This window comes from Acanthaster planci, linkage group LG17 (assembly GCF_054643075.1).
Source record: "Acanthaster planci isolate LZ-2023a linkage group LG17, COTS_SCS, whole genome shotgun sequence".
Lineage (NCBI taxonomy): Eukaryota > Metazoa > Echinodermata > Asteroidea > Valvatida > Acanthasteridae > Acanthaster > Acanthaster planci.
Genome location: NC_141793.1, coordinates 9,845,764 through 9,865,343, shown reverse-complemented (window position 1 = coordinate 9,865,343; position 19,580 = coordinate 9,845,764). Strand labels below are relative to the sequence as shown.

Below are 19,580 nucleotides of genomic sequence, written 5' to 3'. Positions count from 1 at the left end.
AATGATTATTTTTGAAGCAGGCATGTACGCGCATGCGCATTGTGTCCTTAGCGACGGAAACTCCGCCATGTTTTGGTATGATAGAAACGTGCATTATGTATGCATCACACGCGTAAACTAACCAAACGCACACATTGACTGTGGGACAACGTTGCCAGATCGTCCGCTATCAGTGAAAACGCTCTAAAACATCACTTTCTTCACAAATTGTTGAAACAGAGAGCATTTAAAAATAGAACAATATGACAACGCAGGTTATGTCCGAGAGTATTTACAATCTCATTCCTCATGAAGAAGTGAAACCGCCGAAGGAACAACGGTGAGAAAATCTTCCATCAGTGTCTAGCTTAGGCGTATAGGCTATGGCATGTTATATATGTACATGTAGCTCATTCATCAGTCATCATTGTTCATGCCGTTTTTGGGATGTAACTTTGTAACGCTGCCGTTCATCGGCCAAGTGTCAGAAAAATTAATGAATGCTGAAATTATTATTAAATTCCTGTACTGTGGAGAAACCTCCTAGGTACACAGGGGCCTACTCTGCATCAGTATCCTGATGCAGAGTCTGTTACATGTATTTTCGACAAAAATTTCATTTTCAAATTATTACAGGGGCCTAGGCCTCACCATCATGTTTCAGGAGTTAACCAACGCTTAATTTCATTTCAGTTGTTCTTACAAATGTAAAGTGTGTAGACTAAGGCCTACGCTGTCAATGAACAGGTGAGATGAGTCCAAAATTACCTGTGCAGCCTCAAATTAAGTCTTCCCTTTGCACAACCAATGTCATGGATTCGATTGAGGAGTAACTCTGAGGAAAATGCTTGTAGAGAACACTTAGAATACGAAGATGTTATCAATTTTGAAGTTGAAGACGTCCTACCTAATCCTAGGCCAACAAGTTATTGTTGAGATAGGCCTACATGTACATGCAATTTTTCTCGCTGTGAAACAGATACCAGTCGAAGTTCCGCTCTACTGTGAAAGAGGAGAAAAAGACAAACAAGTCACCAAACAAGACCATGGGCCCAGCCAAGGTTGACTTGAAGGCACCAAAGGATTACCTCAGTAAACACTCCAAGGAACCAGTGCTTCCGGAGAAGACCACCTTCAGATATCCGGACGAGGACAAGCGCAAGCCCATGGTCCCTAAGAAGGAGGACAGGCCCCTGATGGGTCTTAAGTCCAACAAGAATTTCATCACGACCAATGCTGTAGAAAACATCATGTCTGTGCCAAAGAAGCCAGCATCCAATTTCGTCGACACAGTGAAGGGATCAACTCATCCTCTTGAACCATCGGGGCTTGTGCCAAAATATCGGAACAAGCAGGTGGGTTTAGTTTTGTATTTTCCTGTTTCCATTGTCAGTGAATAGTCATGTTTAAAGTCTCCAAACCTAGGAAAGATTTAATATTTATACATCGATTTTCTTGGCTGTGTTGTGTAAAATGACGCAGACGTACACTGGAAAATAAACATACAAGATGAGAAAGGTGCACCAGTTTTTTTACTCGTTTCATTATTTTTGGCCCGCATTCGGATTTTAAACTGCAAGGATGAGAAACAAAGCAGTTTGTCTTCAACAGCAGCAGCTTCATTTCAGATTGATCTTTTCAATATTTCGAACATATATTTTTGTCTTCCCTCCATCCGTGTTATCTGTAAACTGACAACCTGAAAGTATTTAGAGGCCCTAGTACACATCTACCTGTACATTTCAGTTCATCCACTTATCGATCACTCTTTACAATTCTATCCATGAACAGGGTTATGGGGATGTACCAGATTACCTGCGCAAGCGGAACGCAGAGGTTCAGAGAGCTCAAGAGGAATATGATGAATACATCAAGGAGCACTACAGACGGGGTGCCATGAAGCAGCTGACAGACACAGAGCGGCAATGTGTGCTGGACGGGCTCAAGAAGAACTGGGAGGAGATCCATCACCAGTATCAGGGTCTGTCTGTTGTGACAGACACTGCACCTAAGAAGGCACGCAAGGAACGGATGGAGGCCGAGATGAAGCAGCTGGAGAGAGACATTGAGCTGTTAGAGAAGCACAAGATCATCTACATTGCAAACAACTAGACGCTCAGACTGTATTTTTAACCTCCTGGGAGATCTCCAAGAGGATGTAGTTGTTGCCCACCACTTGGCATGGAATCAGCATCTCTTTCACACATGGGAACAGTTAGAATGTTTGATAGATTCATGAGTGTTAGCCCTCTGCCATGGTTCTAAGAGCTTAATAGCATCCACAAGTCAATTACAAGTACATGTAGTTCAGCTCCCAAAACTTTGCAGAGAAGCCAGTGTACATTCCACACAGAAACGATTGTGACACCTGTGCTTACAGGCTAGCCTTGGGTGAATCCATTATTTCCTGCTTGTGAAAGGATGCAAACATTCCATGATTATGTCTACTGATGTTTTTTGCCCTATCAGAATTGCATGTGAACATGTCATTAAACATGGATATGTACACTTGTTCATCGCAAACAGAAAACGCCATGGTATCTATTTTTTTGTGGTTTCAGGTACTGCAAGTTAGTATTGCCAGCTGCACAGGTGTCTAGTTTACTTTAAATTTTAAAATCTATGTAACTCAACAGGAGTTTGAGGGTTGTAAATGATGCACCTGGCATTCATTCAGAAGTGTGAGGGGGGCCTGTATGTCAATGCCTGTGCCATGCTTGTTGCTAGAAAGTTCTAGACGTCAAATGAATCACCTGTCACCATGTAACCCCTGTGTGCACAGTACTTACGTTTGTTGCTTTAAACTTTTGTGCCGCTCCATTCAATGTATGTATTTTTAACGTACGTTTACATTAAATTTTAAGATTCCATAAGTGAGTCATACATAAATAACTCCAAAATCTGTCAAAAGACATCCGTCCATATTCAAGCGAATGCTTTATACAAATGCTCATATGGAAAAGCATTGACATGATTTTACATGTACATTACACGTTCCAGTATTTCATATCCGTCCTGTTGTATTTGGTTTTCCTACATGATACGAAGTGCACATTTTGTATATAAATAATTAATAACTGAAGTTTGTAAATACGGATTTTCCACTGTCAATAAAGCGTCTCTCAAGTATAATCATAAGAGCATGTGCATGTATGCACCTTTTTTGTTGAAATGTGTTGTTTCAAGTGCAAGCAAGGCACGATTAGGGGAACCAGATCCAGAACTGAATTCTCCGGGGTACAAGTTTCCTTGGGGGGAGCCAAAAAATTGGGATGTGGCCTTTCTAAGGGTTACGGCTGCATTGTGGGGCATATTACAAACTTTTGTAATGGACATGAAAAAGATGAAAACATTGTCTCTTATTGCCAAAGGGTTTTGGCTCCCATTTATTGGAGAGGAGGCTTAGTTATACTACGAGTGTGGAGATTATTTCAAGGGCCTGTCATTCTACCCTGGGATGCATTTGCATTGTCTCCTCAAATCCTTAAGTTTGGTTGATCCACCAGATCAGACCAGGCCACGAGATTTAGGAATTCGTACGTACGTACGTACGTACGTGCACACTGTATATAACGTGTAGCAGGAAACAATTTTGGAAAGAATTCCGTATACGGACGCCAATTGACACCCCGTGCACAAACCCTATGTGACTGGTCTGAAAAATAGTGTTTTCTCAGTAAATGAATTCGTATTTTTCCCCCAAACTGATTTTAGTCTGGACATGTTTAGCTTTCTGAATAGGGCACTGTAGGAAATAATTACTGGCGGCGGAATATATGGAACTCGTCCCACAATTTTTGAAGGGGGGGGAGTAGTTCCCAGAGGGGGTGGCCTCATTCAGGGGTGGAGCTTTCAACCTAACGCCCTAGTGGGTCTGTAAAATCACTTTGAATTTGGAGGATTGAGGACCGTTAGGGCACGTATTGTGGGACGTACACACAATTTTCCAAAGGGATGCCAAAAGTAATCAAATGACGGCAATCGGGGGCGGGGCCCAAACACTCACTTAAGGGTACTCTCCAACCCTTCATACGCCATGACAAATTGCTAAAACGGACAACGAGACCACTTTAATGAATAGTGGAGTAGTATTCCCAGCCCGGTTCAACATGAACTCCCTCACCTGTTGTGACGTAAAACGGCAGGACCCGGCCCTATGGGCAAGAAGCCTTTGTTATTAATTTTGCTACTACTTTAATTAAAGTGTTCGTGTTCCTTTTACGCCATGTGTTTTAGTAGAGATTGTTGGCGTAAGTCAGGTCCCAGACGTATCTGTAGTGCTTTGTTAATGTTAAAAGGCAGGGCACCAGCAGTTTGCCACACTGAACTTATGCACCATGGAGTTGCGGGAAAAATCTCCCGCGCTTTGAGTGCGCACTGCAGCTAGGCCTCTGCTGCAACCTTTTGTCCGCATGGTCCGGTCATACATGTCTGAGATAACCGTCACTGATAAGAAACTGCATTGCAACACCATTGTTCTGTTTTCAAGAAGTGTATAAAATTGTGTAAGGAACAAAACTAATCATGGGAGATTTTATAAAGGTAAGGATACAATTAATGGACCGACACCTGGACACTGACTGAGAGTCACATTTGTCACATGTTGACATGATGGTTGACCATGATGTAGGCCCCCGACGGTACATGTAGATCTATTAATACTAGGCCTTTGTTGTTGGCTCCTTCCTCTATGCTATGGATTACATACATGTACATGCGTATAGCCTGGCCTATGGAATTGAATTTACGTGTTAGGTTATAAGGCTTAGTCAAGTCTCAAATTCAAAATCGTGAGAGCAACTGTTTAAAACCAACGATTATTGGATAAGTGCCACCATTCATCGATGACCGATGATGATATAGGCCCCTAACTGTCCTGTTCTTTTCAATCAATACGCACTCCAGAGTTACTTGCACAATCAGACTGTGGGATACCTGTCACTGGTCACATAGCAGAGCATGCATCATTTTTTGCAGCATAGTTTTTTCATGTAAAGTAAACTCTAAGTGAAATCTATGCACGTGTAGAAAGACTCAAAGAGTGACCTGGACATCAGTTCAGAGTGGATACCATGGATACAGTCCTGTAAATGTGCTTTATTTTTTTTCTTAATTCAGCACAGGAATACAGTATTGTGTCTTATCAATGCAATGATACAAGTTAGTCAGAAAAAAAATTGCATCGCAGTTAAAGCTGTAAAATATTTATGTTTGCCCTTTCATTGCCATTCATGTTTAGGCCTATACACTCAAGCCAGTGAATAAGGCATGCATAAAATAGCAAGGAAAATTTCAAATGTAAAATTAGTTGAGCGTGGGTCGACAGTAGCTTTTTTTTGTGCATTAGTAGACTGGGAGTGAGTACTTAGATGTAGCACCATTAAATAGATGCAGTTTGCAATGCCATTCCAGGGAAGCCACTGGGAAATACAGTGCACATCCAGTTAGTATTTGAGAACTCGTGCATTGGCATCAAGGCTGCTGAAAAAAAGAAAAGATTTTTAATTGTATGCATTTGCTTGTAAGGTGTCAAAGACACTGAATCACCCTTCTTGATTGTAGCCTTGTGTGCCACTGCATCTACATGTACCAAGCCTGGCACCCTGAGGGATGGAACCAGCTATAGTGGAGCTGTGCCAGTTATTCAGATATTCGGATAATTGATCAAATCTTAAATATTTACTTTTAACATCAAATAGGGGACTACAGTAGTTGGTGGTGAAAATCAATAAGTAAAGGGTACAATTCAATTACATGTATTGGATACAGAATTGCTTTCCAAAAGCATATTGCAAGATGTTAGCAATTAACTGAAAGGCAGCTGAATGGACATAGTTATGCCACATGATCGTAACCTTTCCTTCAAGATTTTGGGTATTTACTATTTGGAAAAGCATGCAATTTTTTTTCTCCTTTGTGGGAATTCGTACTACCAGATATTCAAATGTTCATTGAATGGACATTTGAATACTCGATTGAACATTTGAACTGGCTCCCTCTTAACCTGTTATGCTAATATCATCGTTTCCTATCTCATAAGTTAGCCAATTCAGCATGCAATGATGCATGCCCAGTGCGAGGCTGTACTCCAAGAACACCAGGCACATGAGCAATAGTCTGCTCTATAAGTGTATCTATGCGCTGACTCACGCAAACGCTTTCTTCCCGTAAACCCTCGGCTCCTTGAAATTACCGAACTGGCTCATTTTTTCAGTTTTTGCCTCTTCCATCTCTCTTCCCAGATTGATGATGATGTCAAAGGCTACAATCTGAGTATGTTCTGTGTGCCTAGACATTATGAGCAAGATTTGGAGTCCATCCTTATCCCACATGGAGTCATTTTAGACAGGTGAGACCAATGGTGAAAGTTATATTGTGAAAAGTGTTCTTTGTTTAGAGTGCATGCACACTGAAAACAAGGGATCATTGTGATATTTGATACTATGATTGATTATGCATTGTTTTTGTTTTACAAGGTTAGACAGTCATAAACATACAGTGTGACAGTTTCAGGAATTTAAAAAATGTAGAAAGCAGAAATTTGAAATTGTGAAGTACCACAGAAATTATCCTGTTATCCGTGATAAAACTGCCCCACTGCTCTAGTTAGTAAAAAGAAACAGCAATTGCCCATTTTCATTGATTGGCATCAGCATTGGTTTATAATATGCAAGAATTTAAACTCGGCTCTCTGGTCCCCGGATATAATGAAGCTTTTGGTGTCTTTGAACCTGCCCAAAGGACAGAGAGGCTGGCACGAGACATTGTGAGTGACATGGGCAAAGACTCGCTGGTCGTGCTCTGCGTCCTGAAAGGGGGCTACAAGTTCTGCTCCGATCTGCTGGACTACATCAAGGCCTTGAACAGAAACTCAGAGCGATCAATACAGCTTGTGGTAGACTTCATACGCCTGAAGAGTTATGAGGTTTGTAATGGTGCGAAGGATTTCTTCACGATACAGATAGAATCAGCGAGACGCTGTTCGTTTGTATTAGAACCCTAACCCTACATAATACTATGAATTACTACTTGTAGTAAAACGTAGTATTCAGTCCTGTCGCTTGTAAGAGGATGTGACCTTATTGTTTGGTGAAGCCATAAGGTACAATAGATAAGACAATGTACCATACAGTGCTGTGGCACTATGAATGCATAGCTTTATAAAACTTTATAAAAATATGCTTTGGATACTGATGATGCCCCTAGCTGCAGGTAAAGGACATTTTGAATGTCCAATCTCCTGAGCTCAGGCTGGTAATTAACGAACATCTAAGACCGGCCAAGCACGTTTCCCCATTCTTAATTATACCTTTTTAGATAACAGGTCAAAACTTAGTTTGGAAAAAATTTCCAAAATATTTCCTTCAACTATTTCGCTTCGTATTTTCCAAACACCCTCCAGTCATATACATTGTAATATATGCCTCTAGTAGGCAGTTGTGAACAACCCATGGACATTGGTGTATGGGTACATGACATGTGTACTGTGTTGGTGGTGAACAACATGATGAACCAGTTGTTTTTATTATTTGGTATTTATTCATTTCTGGTAATGACACCAAGGATTCCTCAAAAGCGCCCTAGGCACTGTAGCTCGCAACCCTTAAGAAACCTGTAGAGAGGAGACAGTGAGAAGCAGTTACAGTTTTTAGAGGTGGGAAGAAAACCCGAGAGGAATATTCTGGGTAAAACCCATAGAATCAGGTAGGGACTGAAAACCCAATCCACATGTGGACCGGGCCGGGATTCGAACCCGAGCCGCAGAGGTGGAAGGTTAGGAAAGAGTCACTATGCCAACCCCACTCCCAGTGTGAATTTGGAACTCAAAATACAGACTCATTGACAGTACTGCACAAAACAAGAGAAGATTGTTAACGTTTAACCAATAGAGGGTTTGCATGGCTGCCATCTTGCTAGCCGGTGCTTTTGTTCCACAAGGTAAACACAAAGGGAGCTTTCCTGTGGGACAAAAGAAATACATCTGTTATGGTGCCCTTAATTGACCACATTGTACCCTATTCATTATGTATGCATAAGTTGAATAGGTCACATGTATTACATTTCAACAGAGCACAACCAGTATCTTTGTCATGATTCCAATTCAATTCAATTCAAAACAACATTTGTTTCCATACTTTCATTAACATATGAATAAAAAAGTACACATAAAATAAACCATGAATACAATGTAATATGATAAGAGAAAATAGAAAAAAATTGAAAAGATAGAAAGTATGATGCTGTCCTGAAATACTAAGGATGTGACACGGGAAGAGTGCTCTTATCTGCAGGCTAATGCTTTACCAACTGTGTAAGACCAGCATATGACAGGCTCTAAAACAAAAGCAATGGCTAAACTTTCCTTTGAATAAATATTTAAACATGACTCATAAGCAATGGAAGTTGCTACATGTCTTGTGTAGACATGTAGGTACACGTTCAGTGAGATTTGATCTTCTGTTTTTACCGAGTACTGAAGGGTGACGTCATTTGAACCAGGAAGTGTAGTGTAAGCGAATGGAGTATGCGGGCTCATTGATTCGTACGCGTGCTCATTGATTCGTACGCTGGTTCTCGTGCTGATGCCTTTCACACGCAAAATTGTGTGTGGGACGTATTCACTTTGGTATTCTGTAGCAACGCAGCAAGCTTTTGCAGCCAAGTGCACATAAAAATCGAAAGTCTTATTTCATTCTTTTTTCCAGAATGACAAGTCATCTGGGGATATTAAAGTCATTGGTGGAGACAATCTCTCAAATCTTGAAGGCAAGGATGTCCTCATTGTTGAGGTGAGAAATGAGATACTTGTGTTTTAACATTTTGATTGCAGATTGTGTTTGCTTGACAAAACCATCAGAGAAAAGATCCATATTTGTTTACATGTTTAAAGGGTTTGCTTGGCATATACATCCCTGTTGCGTATTTCTTGATCGTGCTTGTACGTAAAATTCTCACTGAATGCCCTTTTTTTGCCAGCAAACACGATGATGCACGTTCATACCCATTGGTGGTATCTGGTCCGACAGGGAACAAGAAAGGGCATGCTTCGCAGGAACTTGTTCTAGCTTATGGGACTGAATATCTGCAATCAACTTAAAAATTACTGGGCAACCTCGTTTTCAGTGAGACACCAGTGACATTTTTGGTTCATTTTCACATATTCTTTTTTCAGTTTTTGTCACATAGTCACTTTCTGTGACTCCCTCGGACAAATTATTGTGTGGGATAAATGCCATGCACTCATGAAATAATTGGAAAACATCCACATTTTACATTTCTTTTTACAGTACGCCAACAACTTTAATTTCCTTACTTCAAATAAAGCGATCGAGTATGTTCCAAAGATGAACAAATAAACCCCCAGATAATTATGTGCAGTTTCCTTTAATGATATTAATGTCAGTATGTTTTCAGTCCAAGATGTTTAACTTTCTAAAGAGGACTCTACCCCCTCTATAAAAAGACAACTTTTCAAATTTCACCACCAACGAAGTAAGTTAAAATTTACCATCAAAACTCAAATTTCACCAGTACCAGATTGAAATAAATTTCGCAGTAATTTAACCTCTTATATGATTATGACATCACAAGTCCATCAACTCATAAATGAAAATCTCGACTATGAACGCATTGGATCCAGACACCACATTTTCCTTCAATTCACTGCACAACATTACCACAAATTACAACTTCCATCAGTTTATAAATGCTCTTAATTCTGGATCCACTGAACTCTCAAACCTCATTCAATACTTTAATTTATTCAATTGCCATATCCTCTCTGGATCCATCAATCTACTTCTGTCTGCCTCTACCTCTAACTTCAGAATTCATTTAAGTTTCCCTATAAACACGGTTCAGTTTCACTGAGGTTTCACTGGGATTTATATTCCAACTGTATCAATTCTCCAGGTCCATTTACAAGGTTTTTACTTTCACAAAATTTTTGCCGCTTTCAGTCTCACTTCTATCAGCCCTTCCATTGGGAACTCTGCTGAAATGTCCCTGTCACAACCTAAAACAGTTCAGTTCTTACACGGAGAAGCCAAACAGTCCCTGTTGGCTCAAAGTGGTCCCTTTCGTGTCCCTTTCCTATAGACTGTCTCCTCCAGGTTAGTGCAGTCTACAGTGCCCCAGCATCAACTGGTGAAAGCTTTCTTCTATGGGCTTAGATTCTCCAATCCCCAAATCTTAAGTGCCATCTAAAAGAGTAATGTGTCAATATCTGATTTACTCTCTCTGCACTAAGTGAATTATTTTCTAAACGACATTTGGCCATACTACAATCACAATGGTACAGTTGGAGTAAATTAAAACAAGATATTTGTAAAATTAGGCTGAAGCTTTTACTTACGGTTAGAAGATTTTCTACCCGTTTTAAGAAAGGCAGCAGAGATTGTTTGTCTGGAAATGCGGCTTAGTATCAGCAATCTTAAACAAGGAAACATGGACCTTGTCACAGCTAATAAAAAACTGCTGTAGGCAAATCAAGCTCCTGCTATCAAGTGGATCCAGATCCTCAACTGACTGGACCGCACCCCAAGAAAAACTGGCAAGAATGTTCACACTTGACTGACCAGACTAACCATGGCGCACTCGACAAAAGATGCATACATGTACCATTTGCACACACACACACAGCCACTACCACTTGTCTTTCCTAATATGGTTGTGTTCACTGGACTGCGAAAAACACACACAGAAATCCGGACTGAACTATTGACCAATGAGAATCGGGGAAACATAGACACACAGAGATTGGATTTTTCAAGAGACTTATTCACAGCATGGGGAAGAAAATATGAGCGAACTGTTTACTAAAAGGAAAAAATACAAGTAAAATGTGACAGTTTTTTTCCTTTTTTTTTCTTTGAGTTGTTCCTTTTTACCTGTCACTGGTACCCTGCTACCTTCATGTATGTATGGGTTCAGTAATATGCACAGAATGCAGCCACTGTAAACAACATTAATTGGTTAATGACATTGTGCAATCCTCCAGCACTGTTGTGGAGAAAGAAATAAAAAAGGACCATAAAATAGTTTTTGTTGGGGGGGGGATTGAAATGATCCATTGCAGTTTGCAAGTTAGCTACACCCTTAGGTAGTCCTATGAAATTTTGTACATTGAGTTCCATTTGTCCTAAATTTTGCTCATCCTGCCTCCATTTTTGTATGGATACATGTATAACATGTAATTAGACAATATTTCACAAGCTTTGATGCAGCTCTACAGTAGTTGGTCAATTATGTCCTGTCTGGGTGTGACTGTACATGGCCTTTAAAATCAATCATATTGCATCTGGCAATTTTCAGTTGTACATGGGTAATTCCAGAAATCAGGGGTCCAAAAGTGTAACATTTTCATGTCTCTGTTCCATCTGACCTTTGTTATTTGACATGGAAATATCACTGGAATTGATTTCAAACTATTACCATTTGTTTAGCGGGTAATTTGCATTAGTTCATCACTTTTGAAAATTAGAAAATGTGTTCTGAACCTACAAATTCATATGTCAGATGTGATAGGGACACACAAAAAATGGACCCCTAATTTCTGGACTTACCCACATGTGTGTTTAACATTCTGCAGTGCAACTCTTCTTTTTGTACCTAGGACATTGTGGATACAGGGAACACCATGCAGAAATTGCTCAAGTTGATTGGAGAGTACAAGCCGGCTCTGGTCAAGGTTGTGAGTCTTCTGGTGAAGAGGACGCCACGGAGTGTTGGCTACAGGCCAGACTGTAAGTGGGAAAAGCAGGGGAGAGCCATACCCTTGGATATAGTTTGTCTGTCCGGGGGTCCATATGGTGCATCCATTTCTATTCACCGTGAAGAACACAAAATTGAGAGCATATCTACATGTAGGCTTTGCAGATAACAGCTGGTTACTTCATGTAAAAATGTAGCATATTTATGTAAATATGGTTTGGGCCATTATTTTTTTGAGATTGTACGTTGGCATTTGTTTTTCGTTTTTTCATGTCCACTGGGGCCCAAACAATTAATGACTCCCCTCCATTCCTACCTACCCTATTTGGACAGTTCTCCAGTGGGGTACATTTCGGGAACATGTGAAATGGGAAATAAAGAAAGAAAAGAAATGTTTCTATTTCATTGTGAATGTGGTGCCAAGAGAGGTTCATCATAGTTATTAACCCTAACAGTCATTTGAAGCAAGATATGGGACGGAGAGAACCCCCCCCCTCACCTTTGTGTTGGTCATTGTTTGACCAACACAAATCTCAGGAATTCTTTACAGACTTCTAGGGGGGATGTGTTAGGTAACAATAGTCTACAGGGTGTATAGGGATTGCACAGGTAAGGAAGGGTACCCCTCCGTCCCATATTTGCCTGGTATACCAACAGTCCTCAGTCCTCCAACAGGTGACGGATTGAGGACTGTTAGGGTTAATGCATGCAACTAGTACCTTCCAAAGTGTTGGTTACTTCATTCGATACATGTACCCGCCACCCAACCTCTCTTGCTGTTGTTATTTTGTGCCAATTAACACTAACCGCACCACTAAACTAACATTAAAAACAGTGCCAAAAATACTTTCCCAAATTTCAGATGCTATGCATCATTTGTAATGGGAAGCCGAACTACCATAATGTGGGAGGGGGGCTTAGAATGTCGTAGAAATTCGGACTTAAGCACTTACCATTCAGTTCTGCATTTCCTTTTGGTTTGTTTTGTTTATTAGTGTCTTTGTTTGACGTGTCCTGAGGGCAGAGAGGCAAAAACAATTTTTGGCGGGTGCAGGTTTTGCTTTTACACAATTTACAAAGTTTTACAGAAAACTTTAAAACTAGTGATGAGAAGTCTTTGCGTTTCCTACATATTGTAAACAATGCAAATACATGTACACTGTATGTGCATGGGCTCAGCACTAAGGGTTATCAGTTTTGAAGAATTGCTTGATAATTTCAGCTCCTGCAAATTTCACTGCAAATCGTTTGTGATGTCAACTTTGCTTCACTTTTGCATTTGCTTGAAGAACACTCAGACTTTTTAATCCTCGAGGACACTGGAGACTGGTCTCGATTTGTTTTGGCGCAGAACCACAAAAAGAGCCGCAGTTGCTTGCACAATGCATCCAAAAACAGAATAACAGAACTCAGTGTTTTGCAATCTATCTTTTGGAAAAAGGGGTGCACGCCTACATGGAGATGATCAATCGTGCAGTGAACCAATGGAGCTATGTACTTCAAGTTTAACTTCCTTGGCCCCAGTTACATGTTTTTTCCTATTGAATGGACAACCATTAATCACTGAAGGATGTGGTCCCCCTGTTGAGTTTTTTCAGCACCAAGACCATATCAGTACGGGAAAGACAGTTTCCTAATGCAGTCCTTATTGTTTTAAGTGAATGGGAAATATTGATTTAAATTTTGGTGTAATTCCAGATATTGGCTTTGAGGTTCCTGATAAGTTTGTTGTTGGCTATGCACTGGACTTCAATGAATACTTCAGAGATCTAAGTGTGAGTACCCTGGGTAGAGATTTCCATTACTTATTTGATTTTAGGCGCATAAACATGACTTGAAAGGAAACCTTAAACTTGTTTATAAGGGACAGCAAGTTGTTTATTAGTCTATTTGAAGTATGGCAGGCACAAAAGGTGGGCTCTATTTGAAGTGGTTAAATTTTGAGCAAACAGAAAATATTTTACCCAAACCAATGCGTGCTTCAAATAGGTTATCTGTAACTCTTACGAGAATGAACTCAACAACTCAGTTGTGTACTTAAGTCTTGCTGCAAGTTTCAAATAGCGCCCTCTGGAATTGTTGGAATTCCTGTCTTCACACAGCAGTGGCCCTTAAAGAAAATATTCCCATAATGTGACCCAGTGAGGTGGCAAAATTGAGCCCCAGAATTTGTTCCCCACCGTGAATCTAATGAAAGGAAAAGCAGGTATGTTGGGTTGTCTCATTTACACGTAAAAAAAAATCACCTAATTTGGTAATATTACCGGAGGGCAATATTTTCAAATCACTGATACGTTGTCAAATGCTTATTTAGGAAGCCAAGTGCATTCTCTTTAATAGCTGATCCCAACAATACCTCTCAGTAAGGGAAACAATGCTTCTGAGCAGCCTTTCTTGATAATATTTGCATTCCGTTTAATTTTGGTGTCTGACCTTTCATTGCTCAACAGCACATCTGCATCATCAATGAAGATGGGAAGAAGAAATATGCCATTTAAAACGAAGGGCGTTATATTTCTGCTGTTGATGTGTACATCTGTGGTCTGCAGCTGTTGCTGTATTCCCAGTAGAAGAGGGGTAATTAATACAGATTAATACTTTGATCTTAACTGAAATAATTTATATTTACATTCGTCTTTATCTTTAACCCTAACAGTCCCATTCAGTATGATTTTACATACACCCTTGGGAGATAGGGTTAATGAGGTAATTTGAATGTAAGGATGATATCTGCAAAAGCCCTGTAGTGCCAACTAGTATGTATTTTCAAAAGTGAAGTATATTTTGTCGAAGTCCGCTTTTAGGAGAGATATTTTTTCCAACTTCGCTTTTACATTTTTTTCCAAAGTTCATTTGTTCGAGACATACATTCTCCAGTTTGTTTTGATGAGATCTATAGTTAGAAACATTTTTTCTATTTTTGGTAACAAATCGTTTTTACGAGATATTTTGGATGAAGTTTTGTTTTTCATGAAATATATTATTTTCAAGTTTAGTTTCAGGAGATATACATTGACAGGTTGGGATTTATTTCTCACAAAAACAAACTTCAAAAAAATATAACTCATATATAACGAACTTAAAAAAAAGGATACTTCACTTTTTGAAAATACATGTATATACTTCACTCCAGGGCTTTCCTAGATTTCTTTTTCACTTCATGAGCTCATTCAACGGTAACAAAGTCTTTAAGAGAACTTTGATCTTTATTATTAAAGAATGAACAGATAACCGTATATTCTGCATTATTCTCCACAGGTATTCAGAATCTCTCAATTTTATTTTTGATTTCGGTTAGTATACATGTACATAAAGATAAAGACAAGAAATGCATATTGGGGAGTAATTTTTGTGTGCATTTTGGGCATTATACTCGGCTGCCAGCGTAAGTATTTGTATAAATATTCTTCTGAATGCAAGAGACATTGTACATGAAGCATCTGACTGGCTCTTTGACATAACAATGCAGCAACGTTTATGTAACTAGGGCATTGGGGGAGGGGGGTAGGGACCATGCCCCTCCCCTAAGAGGGCCGTGTTTCAAGTAAAGGAAAGGCAGTGTTTTGGGTCTACATGTAATTCCACTTCTCTTCCTACCAAAAGCGTGTAGAGCCCCCAAATGGAGCCTGGTCTATTAGGAAGGCCTTAACAGGTTGCGAGAAAAATGTGAAATTGTTTGGCGCCCCATCTCTGGAAATTTGGCACTGGATCCGTCTATACTTTTATGCTGTCGACTGTAATGCGGGACTCAAAAAAAACCAAAGCCATCTATCACAACATTTTGTAAAGAAGCAGAAGATGGGGAAGGTAGTTACCTCAGTCACCGTAAGATTACGTGATATTTCATGTCCCTCATTTTTTGGGTCCGATTCCTGCACAGCAAGTTTGGAAAAATTCCAGACAGTTTATGTCAGCAAAAGAGTGAACTGTGTTGCTAAACCGTCCGTATGTAGAATTGAGGGAAATGGTACACACTGCCCCCTTGTCGCTACACGAGATGCATCAGTCATTCCAAAAGTGCCCGTGTTCGCCAACCCGAATTAGTACTTCTTTTCAGCCTAGCTACGTGGATCTTGAAAGTGTGGTATTGTAGTCTTCAGAATGTCGTGTAATTTGCTGACGTCGACCCCAAGAGTAAAAAATAGTCTCTTTTAAATATAAATATTTTAGTTGCAACCTACTTCAGGATTCTCTGTTTGTTTGAGTTGAATTGAGTTGGAGTGCTACGTCCATTTTCAATTGTCGTCCAACAGTGAACGCTGTTTGTAAATGAAACAAAAAAACGTGTATGAATGTCATTTTCCAATAAAAACATTCGCCTGTTGTGAAAGGCCTGTGCTGCGTGTACAAGATCTGCATCTGCATGTTTTAGATGTACTTGTATGTCAAAAATATTTTTCAAAGTGCGGTAAATGCTATATTATGCCCCATAGTGAGGATAGAATAGACCGATTGTGCCCGCTAAATCACGTGTCCTAGAGGCCTAGTGAGGGTCGCCCCCATAGCAAAGTGTGTTTTGAGTGTAATTTACAAACAATAGAGCCGATGTACGGTAAAGTACCCAGCACGTAGTCACGGTGCCCACCGCCGGTTTTGTTCTTGGTAAATGATACTTTTGAAACACTCTGACTTTGGTGGACGCCATGTTTATTAATGTTTAATACCACTACAGGTCACGTGAGTTAGAGGGCGCGATTGATTTATTAGTGCTTAGGGCCTAGTGCTTGGGGCCGGGGATTGGGATGAAGTGAGCTGAATTTTCTGGGGCATTTGGTCAAGTAAATGACTTCGTTTAGGACATTTATCTAAAAGGTTGGAAGTTCTTTGACAGTGGCTAGAAATTCTCTCTGGATTTTTAGAGAACGGTTACATTTAAGCCAGCCAGTCATAGAGCCGAGGAGCACGTGTCCGAAACCTGGTGTTGAGGGCGCTCTGTTCATAGTAATATAAACGGTGCCCTTGGAAAGCCAGAAATTGACTGGAGGGATGAAAAGATAATTGCCTTACTAATGGCAGTATCTTTTCATCATAGCTGCTATGTAAAAAATTATATGTAAGGCACTTGTGTATGTTGGAGACATCCATGCAATAACCACATGATGAGAAGACCCACCTTTCTGATGTGTTTGCGTAAGTTGTAGGTAATATTATTTAACAGACCGTCACTTCAGTGGTTGGCTGCCCAACGTTCAGCATCTGTAAATTCATAACTTTTTAAATTCTCCAAGTTGTCATGTTGTTTGCGTGCATGTGTGCTAAGCAATAAACTGAAACCGCTCTTCATCGAAAAGTACATTTGATACGTGTAGAGTGCTATTTACAGTAATACCAAGCAGGCTGAATGTAAATTGAATTGCAGAAGAAATAAATGCACGCAAGGTCAGCCTTTGCTACCTAATATCGCTTGACATGGTTTAAGTATCTGGTATGTCGAGCAATGTGACCGTGACAACGTTTGTCACGTGATCTGTCATGCAAACAATGAAAATGGCATCCCGCAGGTTCTCTGTGATACCATTAGTTGAAGTTTGCAAAGACGTCTTAGGGCAAGAGAGTTTGACGTTTTACTGAAATAAATTACAAATACAACAATTGTACAATAACACTGACTACTAATGGTACAAGTAACGGTTTAGTCGAAGTAAACTACAATTGACGGAAATCGTACCCTATAACACAAAACACATTCCAAATTCTAGTCCATCGCGAATTTCACACACATCACCAGTTTCGTCCGACTTGTTTTACAAAGTGGAAGGTTTATATCGCAGTGCCATGAATTGTTTCACTATGTTACATGCAGTGCAAGGGAATTATTAGCAATGTCTTTTCAAAGTCACCGTACTTCAAGTTCACCTGGCAAAATGTACTTCAAGTGGACTCCATCTCAAAGAGTGCACGGTTGACATTCGCAGCCTGACGGTTGCTGAAATTCGTCCATGAAATATTCACCGACAATCTGTTCGCCGTTGTTGGGATCGAAGCACGGTGATAGGATGACCGACTGTGTTATCATCTCTTTCTCTCGACAACAGGTGCATTTCTACATATGGATGAACGGTTAAAACCGGGAGGGGGCGTAATGGTGAATGAAAACGAAAGAAGTACATGTGCTTGGACGATTTATCGTTATGGAAGATCTCATGCATCTTGGATAGGCCCTATCCGAAATAAAGGCAAGGACTGATGTAAAACGATAACCTATGCAGATCAACAATTCCGTTGTGACGACATTGCACTGTTTCTCCTGAAACTCCGGACGTACTAGCGGCCGAATTGGTTCAGTCGTTGGTCGCCCATTACCTCTGAGCTCTCCAGGGTAACTGGCTCCCTGTAGCAGTGGGCTACATTTTGCAGGGGGTACTTAAAGAACCCTCATTATCTGGAGGGGGACACTCAGTGGGTTCAGTCACAGTTAAAATAATGGCCAAGGTGTACTATCACCAGATTTTGTTTTACTTGTCTAGTTTCTAAGCCCGGGGGATATGCTTCGAGGGGCGTGCCCTCTTGCCATCCCCTTACTTGCGCCACTGCCCTGCAGGTATATCTGGAATTCACGGAATGCATAAGGACTTCTATAAGAACCTCCCATAACTGAAGCTGCTTACATCACAATAAGAGGGGTAAAACTGCTGGTCATGGGCCAGTCACAAATGACATCAAGCATCAGTTTACAAAGAATAACCTTTGCCGTAGTCATTTTGAACATTGACAGTTTGTGACTAGCATACGAGTTGCGATTGACTTGTGACGGATTTGCAATAAACTGATTACGACTTTGTAGAATACCTTGGTCAATCCTGCCGGATTGTAGATGGACGATGCAGTGAAGGAAGGACAGGCTCCATGGCAGGAAGACGCCGTGGCCGTGCCGAAGCACACCGCTACCTGCCCGCTGGCCAGCACCACGTCTTTCTGTATTTCGATGCTCTGGAACGACAGGTTGCAGTCCCCCGGTTGGTAGGAGCGGGTACTGGGGACCAGGCATTGCAGGACGAGCAGACAGAGGAAGTACCCTGCACATTCCATGTCCAGAAACAAGCAGGGATGCTATTCTGTCGTTTCGAGGGCTGGAATGTGACGGGCATTTAACAAGGACAAATACTCTTAACGTGAGGTTGACATGAATTCTGGCGTCTAATTTGTACTCAAGAATAACCCCGTCTTCAGTTGATGTATGTTGAAGGGACACAGCAGCCGGTTTTGACTCCAAGCACAGTAACCGGCGGCCACACCCTCTCAAAGTATAAAAGTTTGCGTGACTTCTTAAAGACAAGCTTTAGACCCATCTTATCCACGACGGTTTATTCTGAACGCCGCGCTTTCATGATGCGACGTATGCGCGAATTTCATTGTTTTTTCTTCGTGGCTTTACAGAAAGAGGACAAACAAGCACGTACAAAAACAAATAACGTGAATGCGTTTAATGTCGATAAAGATATAATGAAATAGAGAAAGAAATATCAAAATCATACTTACATCTTGATTTTAAAATCAAGTTGGCTTCAAACCAACGAAATTCACTTTCCTACCGACACTGTCCCACCAAGGTAGCTTTCCCTTTGTTCTGTCCCTTTCAGAATGTTCTTAAATTCTAATTCAGGTGGTGTTTCTGACCGGCGCACCCATGACTTTATCACGAAGCCATTTTGTGATAAGCCAGGAATTTCTCGTGCCTCGCGGCTGCCATTAAAGGGGAAACGAAAACCCGACACACGTCAAAAATGGGTCATCAGAACTATTTCTGCATAGATAGCAGCTACTAGCTGAGGCTAATAACCTATTCTACGCGAGTTCCACCACTCAAGAGGCATCGGTTTTAACCGGTGGAACTCTTATGAAATGGGGGGGGGGGTTAGCAGGCCCTGGGCGGGATTTCTCACTATATC

The 19,580-nt window shown here is 40.6% G+C and overlaps 3 protein-coding genes across 5 annotated transcripts; 2 read left to right on the top strand and 1 right to left on the bottom strand.

The window, feature by feature from the left end:
• The first annotated feature begins 84 nt into the window (after positions 1 to 84).
• LOC110973559 (enkurin-like) lies at positions 85 to 3,117 on the top strand. Its single transcript, XM_022224458.2, has 3 exons — positions 85 to 319; positions 959 to 1,334; positions 1,771 to 3,117. Exons 1-3 carry the CDS (start codon positions 243 to 245, stop codon positions 2,089 to 2,091), a joined length of 774 nt encoding a protein of 257 aa, XP_022080150.1. The 5' UTR covers positions 85 to 242; the 3' UTR covers positions 2,092 to 3,117.
• Positions 3,118 to 4,319: 1,202 nt separating this feature from the next.
• On the top strand, positions 4,320 to 16,984 carry LOC147796342 (hypoxanthine-guanine phosphoribosyltransferase-like). The gene is made up of 7 exons (XM_087148130.1): positions 4,320 to 4,521; positions 6,222 to 6,328; positions 6,721 to 6,904; positions 8,685 to 8,768; positions 11,594 to 11,723; positions 13,390 to 13,466; positions 14,142 to 16,984. The coding sequence occupies exons 1-7, from the start codon at positions 4,504 to 4,506 to the stop codon at positions 14,187 to 14,189; spliced, it is 648 nt and encodes a 215-aa protein (XP_087004256.1). The 5' UTR covers positions 4,320 to 4,503; the 3' UTR covers positions 14,190 to 16,984.
• On the bottom strand, positions 9,254 to 19,352 carry LOC110973470 (uncharacterized). 3 transcript variants are annotated; one of them, XR_015428183.1, is made up of 6 exons: positions 19,171 to 19,352; positions 18,481 to 18,761; positions 17,548 to 17,734; positions 12,645 to 12,705; positions 10,334 to 11,801; positions 9,254 to 10,181 (listed from the first exon to the last, which is right to left on the bottom strand). XR_015428183.1 is itself a non-coding variant. In XM_022224316.2 (3 exons), the coding sequence occupies exons 2-3, from the start codon at positions 18,718 to 18,720 to the stop codon at positions 17,579 to 17,581; spliced, it is 396 nt and encodes a 131-aa protein (XP_022080008.1). In that variant the 5' UTR covers positions 18,721 to 18,761; positions 19,171 to 19,351; the 3' UTR covers positions 15,219 to 17,578. The 3 variants fall into 3 exon arrangements, 1 of the variants encoding a protein (XP_022080008.1); XR_015428182.1 differs by having other exon boundaries at positions 10,334 to 12,705; XM_022224316.2 differs by lacking the exons at positions 9,254 to 10,181; positions 10,334 to 11,801; positions 12,645 to 12,705 and having other exon boundaries at positions 15,219 to 17,734; positions 19,171 to 19,351.
• Between the last annotated feature and the right edge of the window lie 228 nt (positions 19,353 to 19,580).

Bases quoted from the DNA above. Each gene is read 5' to 3' on its own strand.
- LOC110973559 (XM_022224458.2), top strand. From the start codon at position 243: ATGACAACGCAGGTTATGTCCGAGAGTATTTACAATCTCATTCCTCAT. The intron at 320-958 runs GTGAGAAAATCT...GCTGTGAAACAG, and splicing joins AAACCGCCGAAGGAACAACG to ATACCAGTCGAAGTTCCGCT. The intron at 1,335-1,770 runs GTGGGTTTAGTT...ATCCATGAACAG, and splicing joins CAAAATATCGGAACAAGCAG to GGTTATGGGGATGTACCAGA.
- LOC147796342 (XM_087148130.1), top strand. The intron at 6,905-8,684 runs GTTTGTAATGGT...TCTTTTTTCCAG, and splicing joins TACGCCTGAAGAGTTATGAG to AATGACAAGTCATCTGGGGA. The intron at 11,724-13,389 runs GTAAGTGGGAAA...GTGTAATTCCAG, and splicing joins TGTTGGCTACAGGCCAGACT to ATATTGGCTTTGAGGTTCCT.
- LOC110973470 (XM_022224316.2), bottom strand. From the start codon at position 18,720: ATGGAATGTGCAGGGTACTTCCTCTGTCTGCTCGTCCTGCAATGCCTG. The intron at 17,735-18,480 runs GTATTCTACAAA...ATCCATATGTAG, and splicing joins ATCCGGCAGGATTGACCAAG to AAATGCACCTGTTGTCGAGA.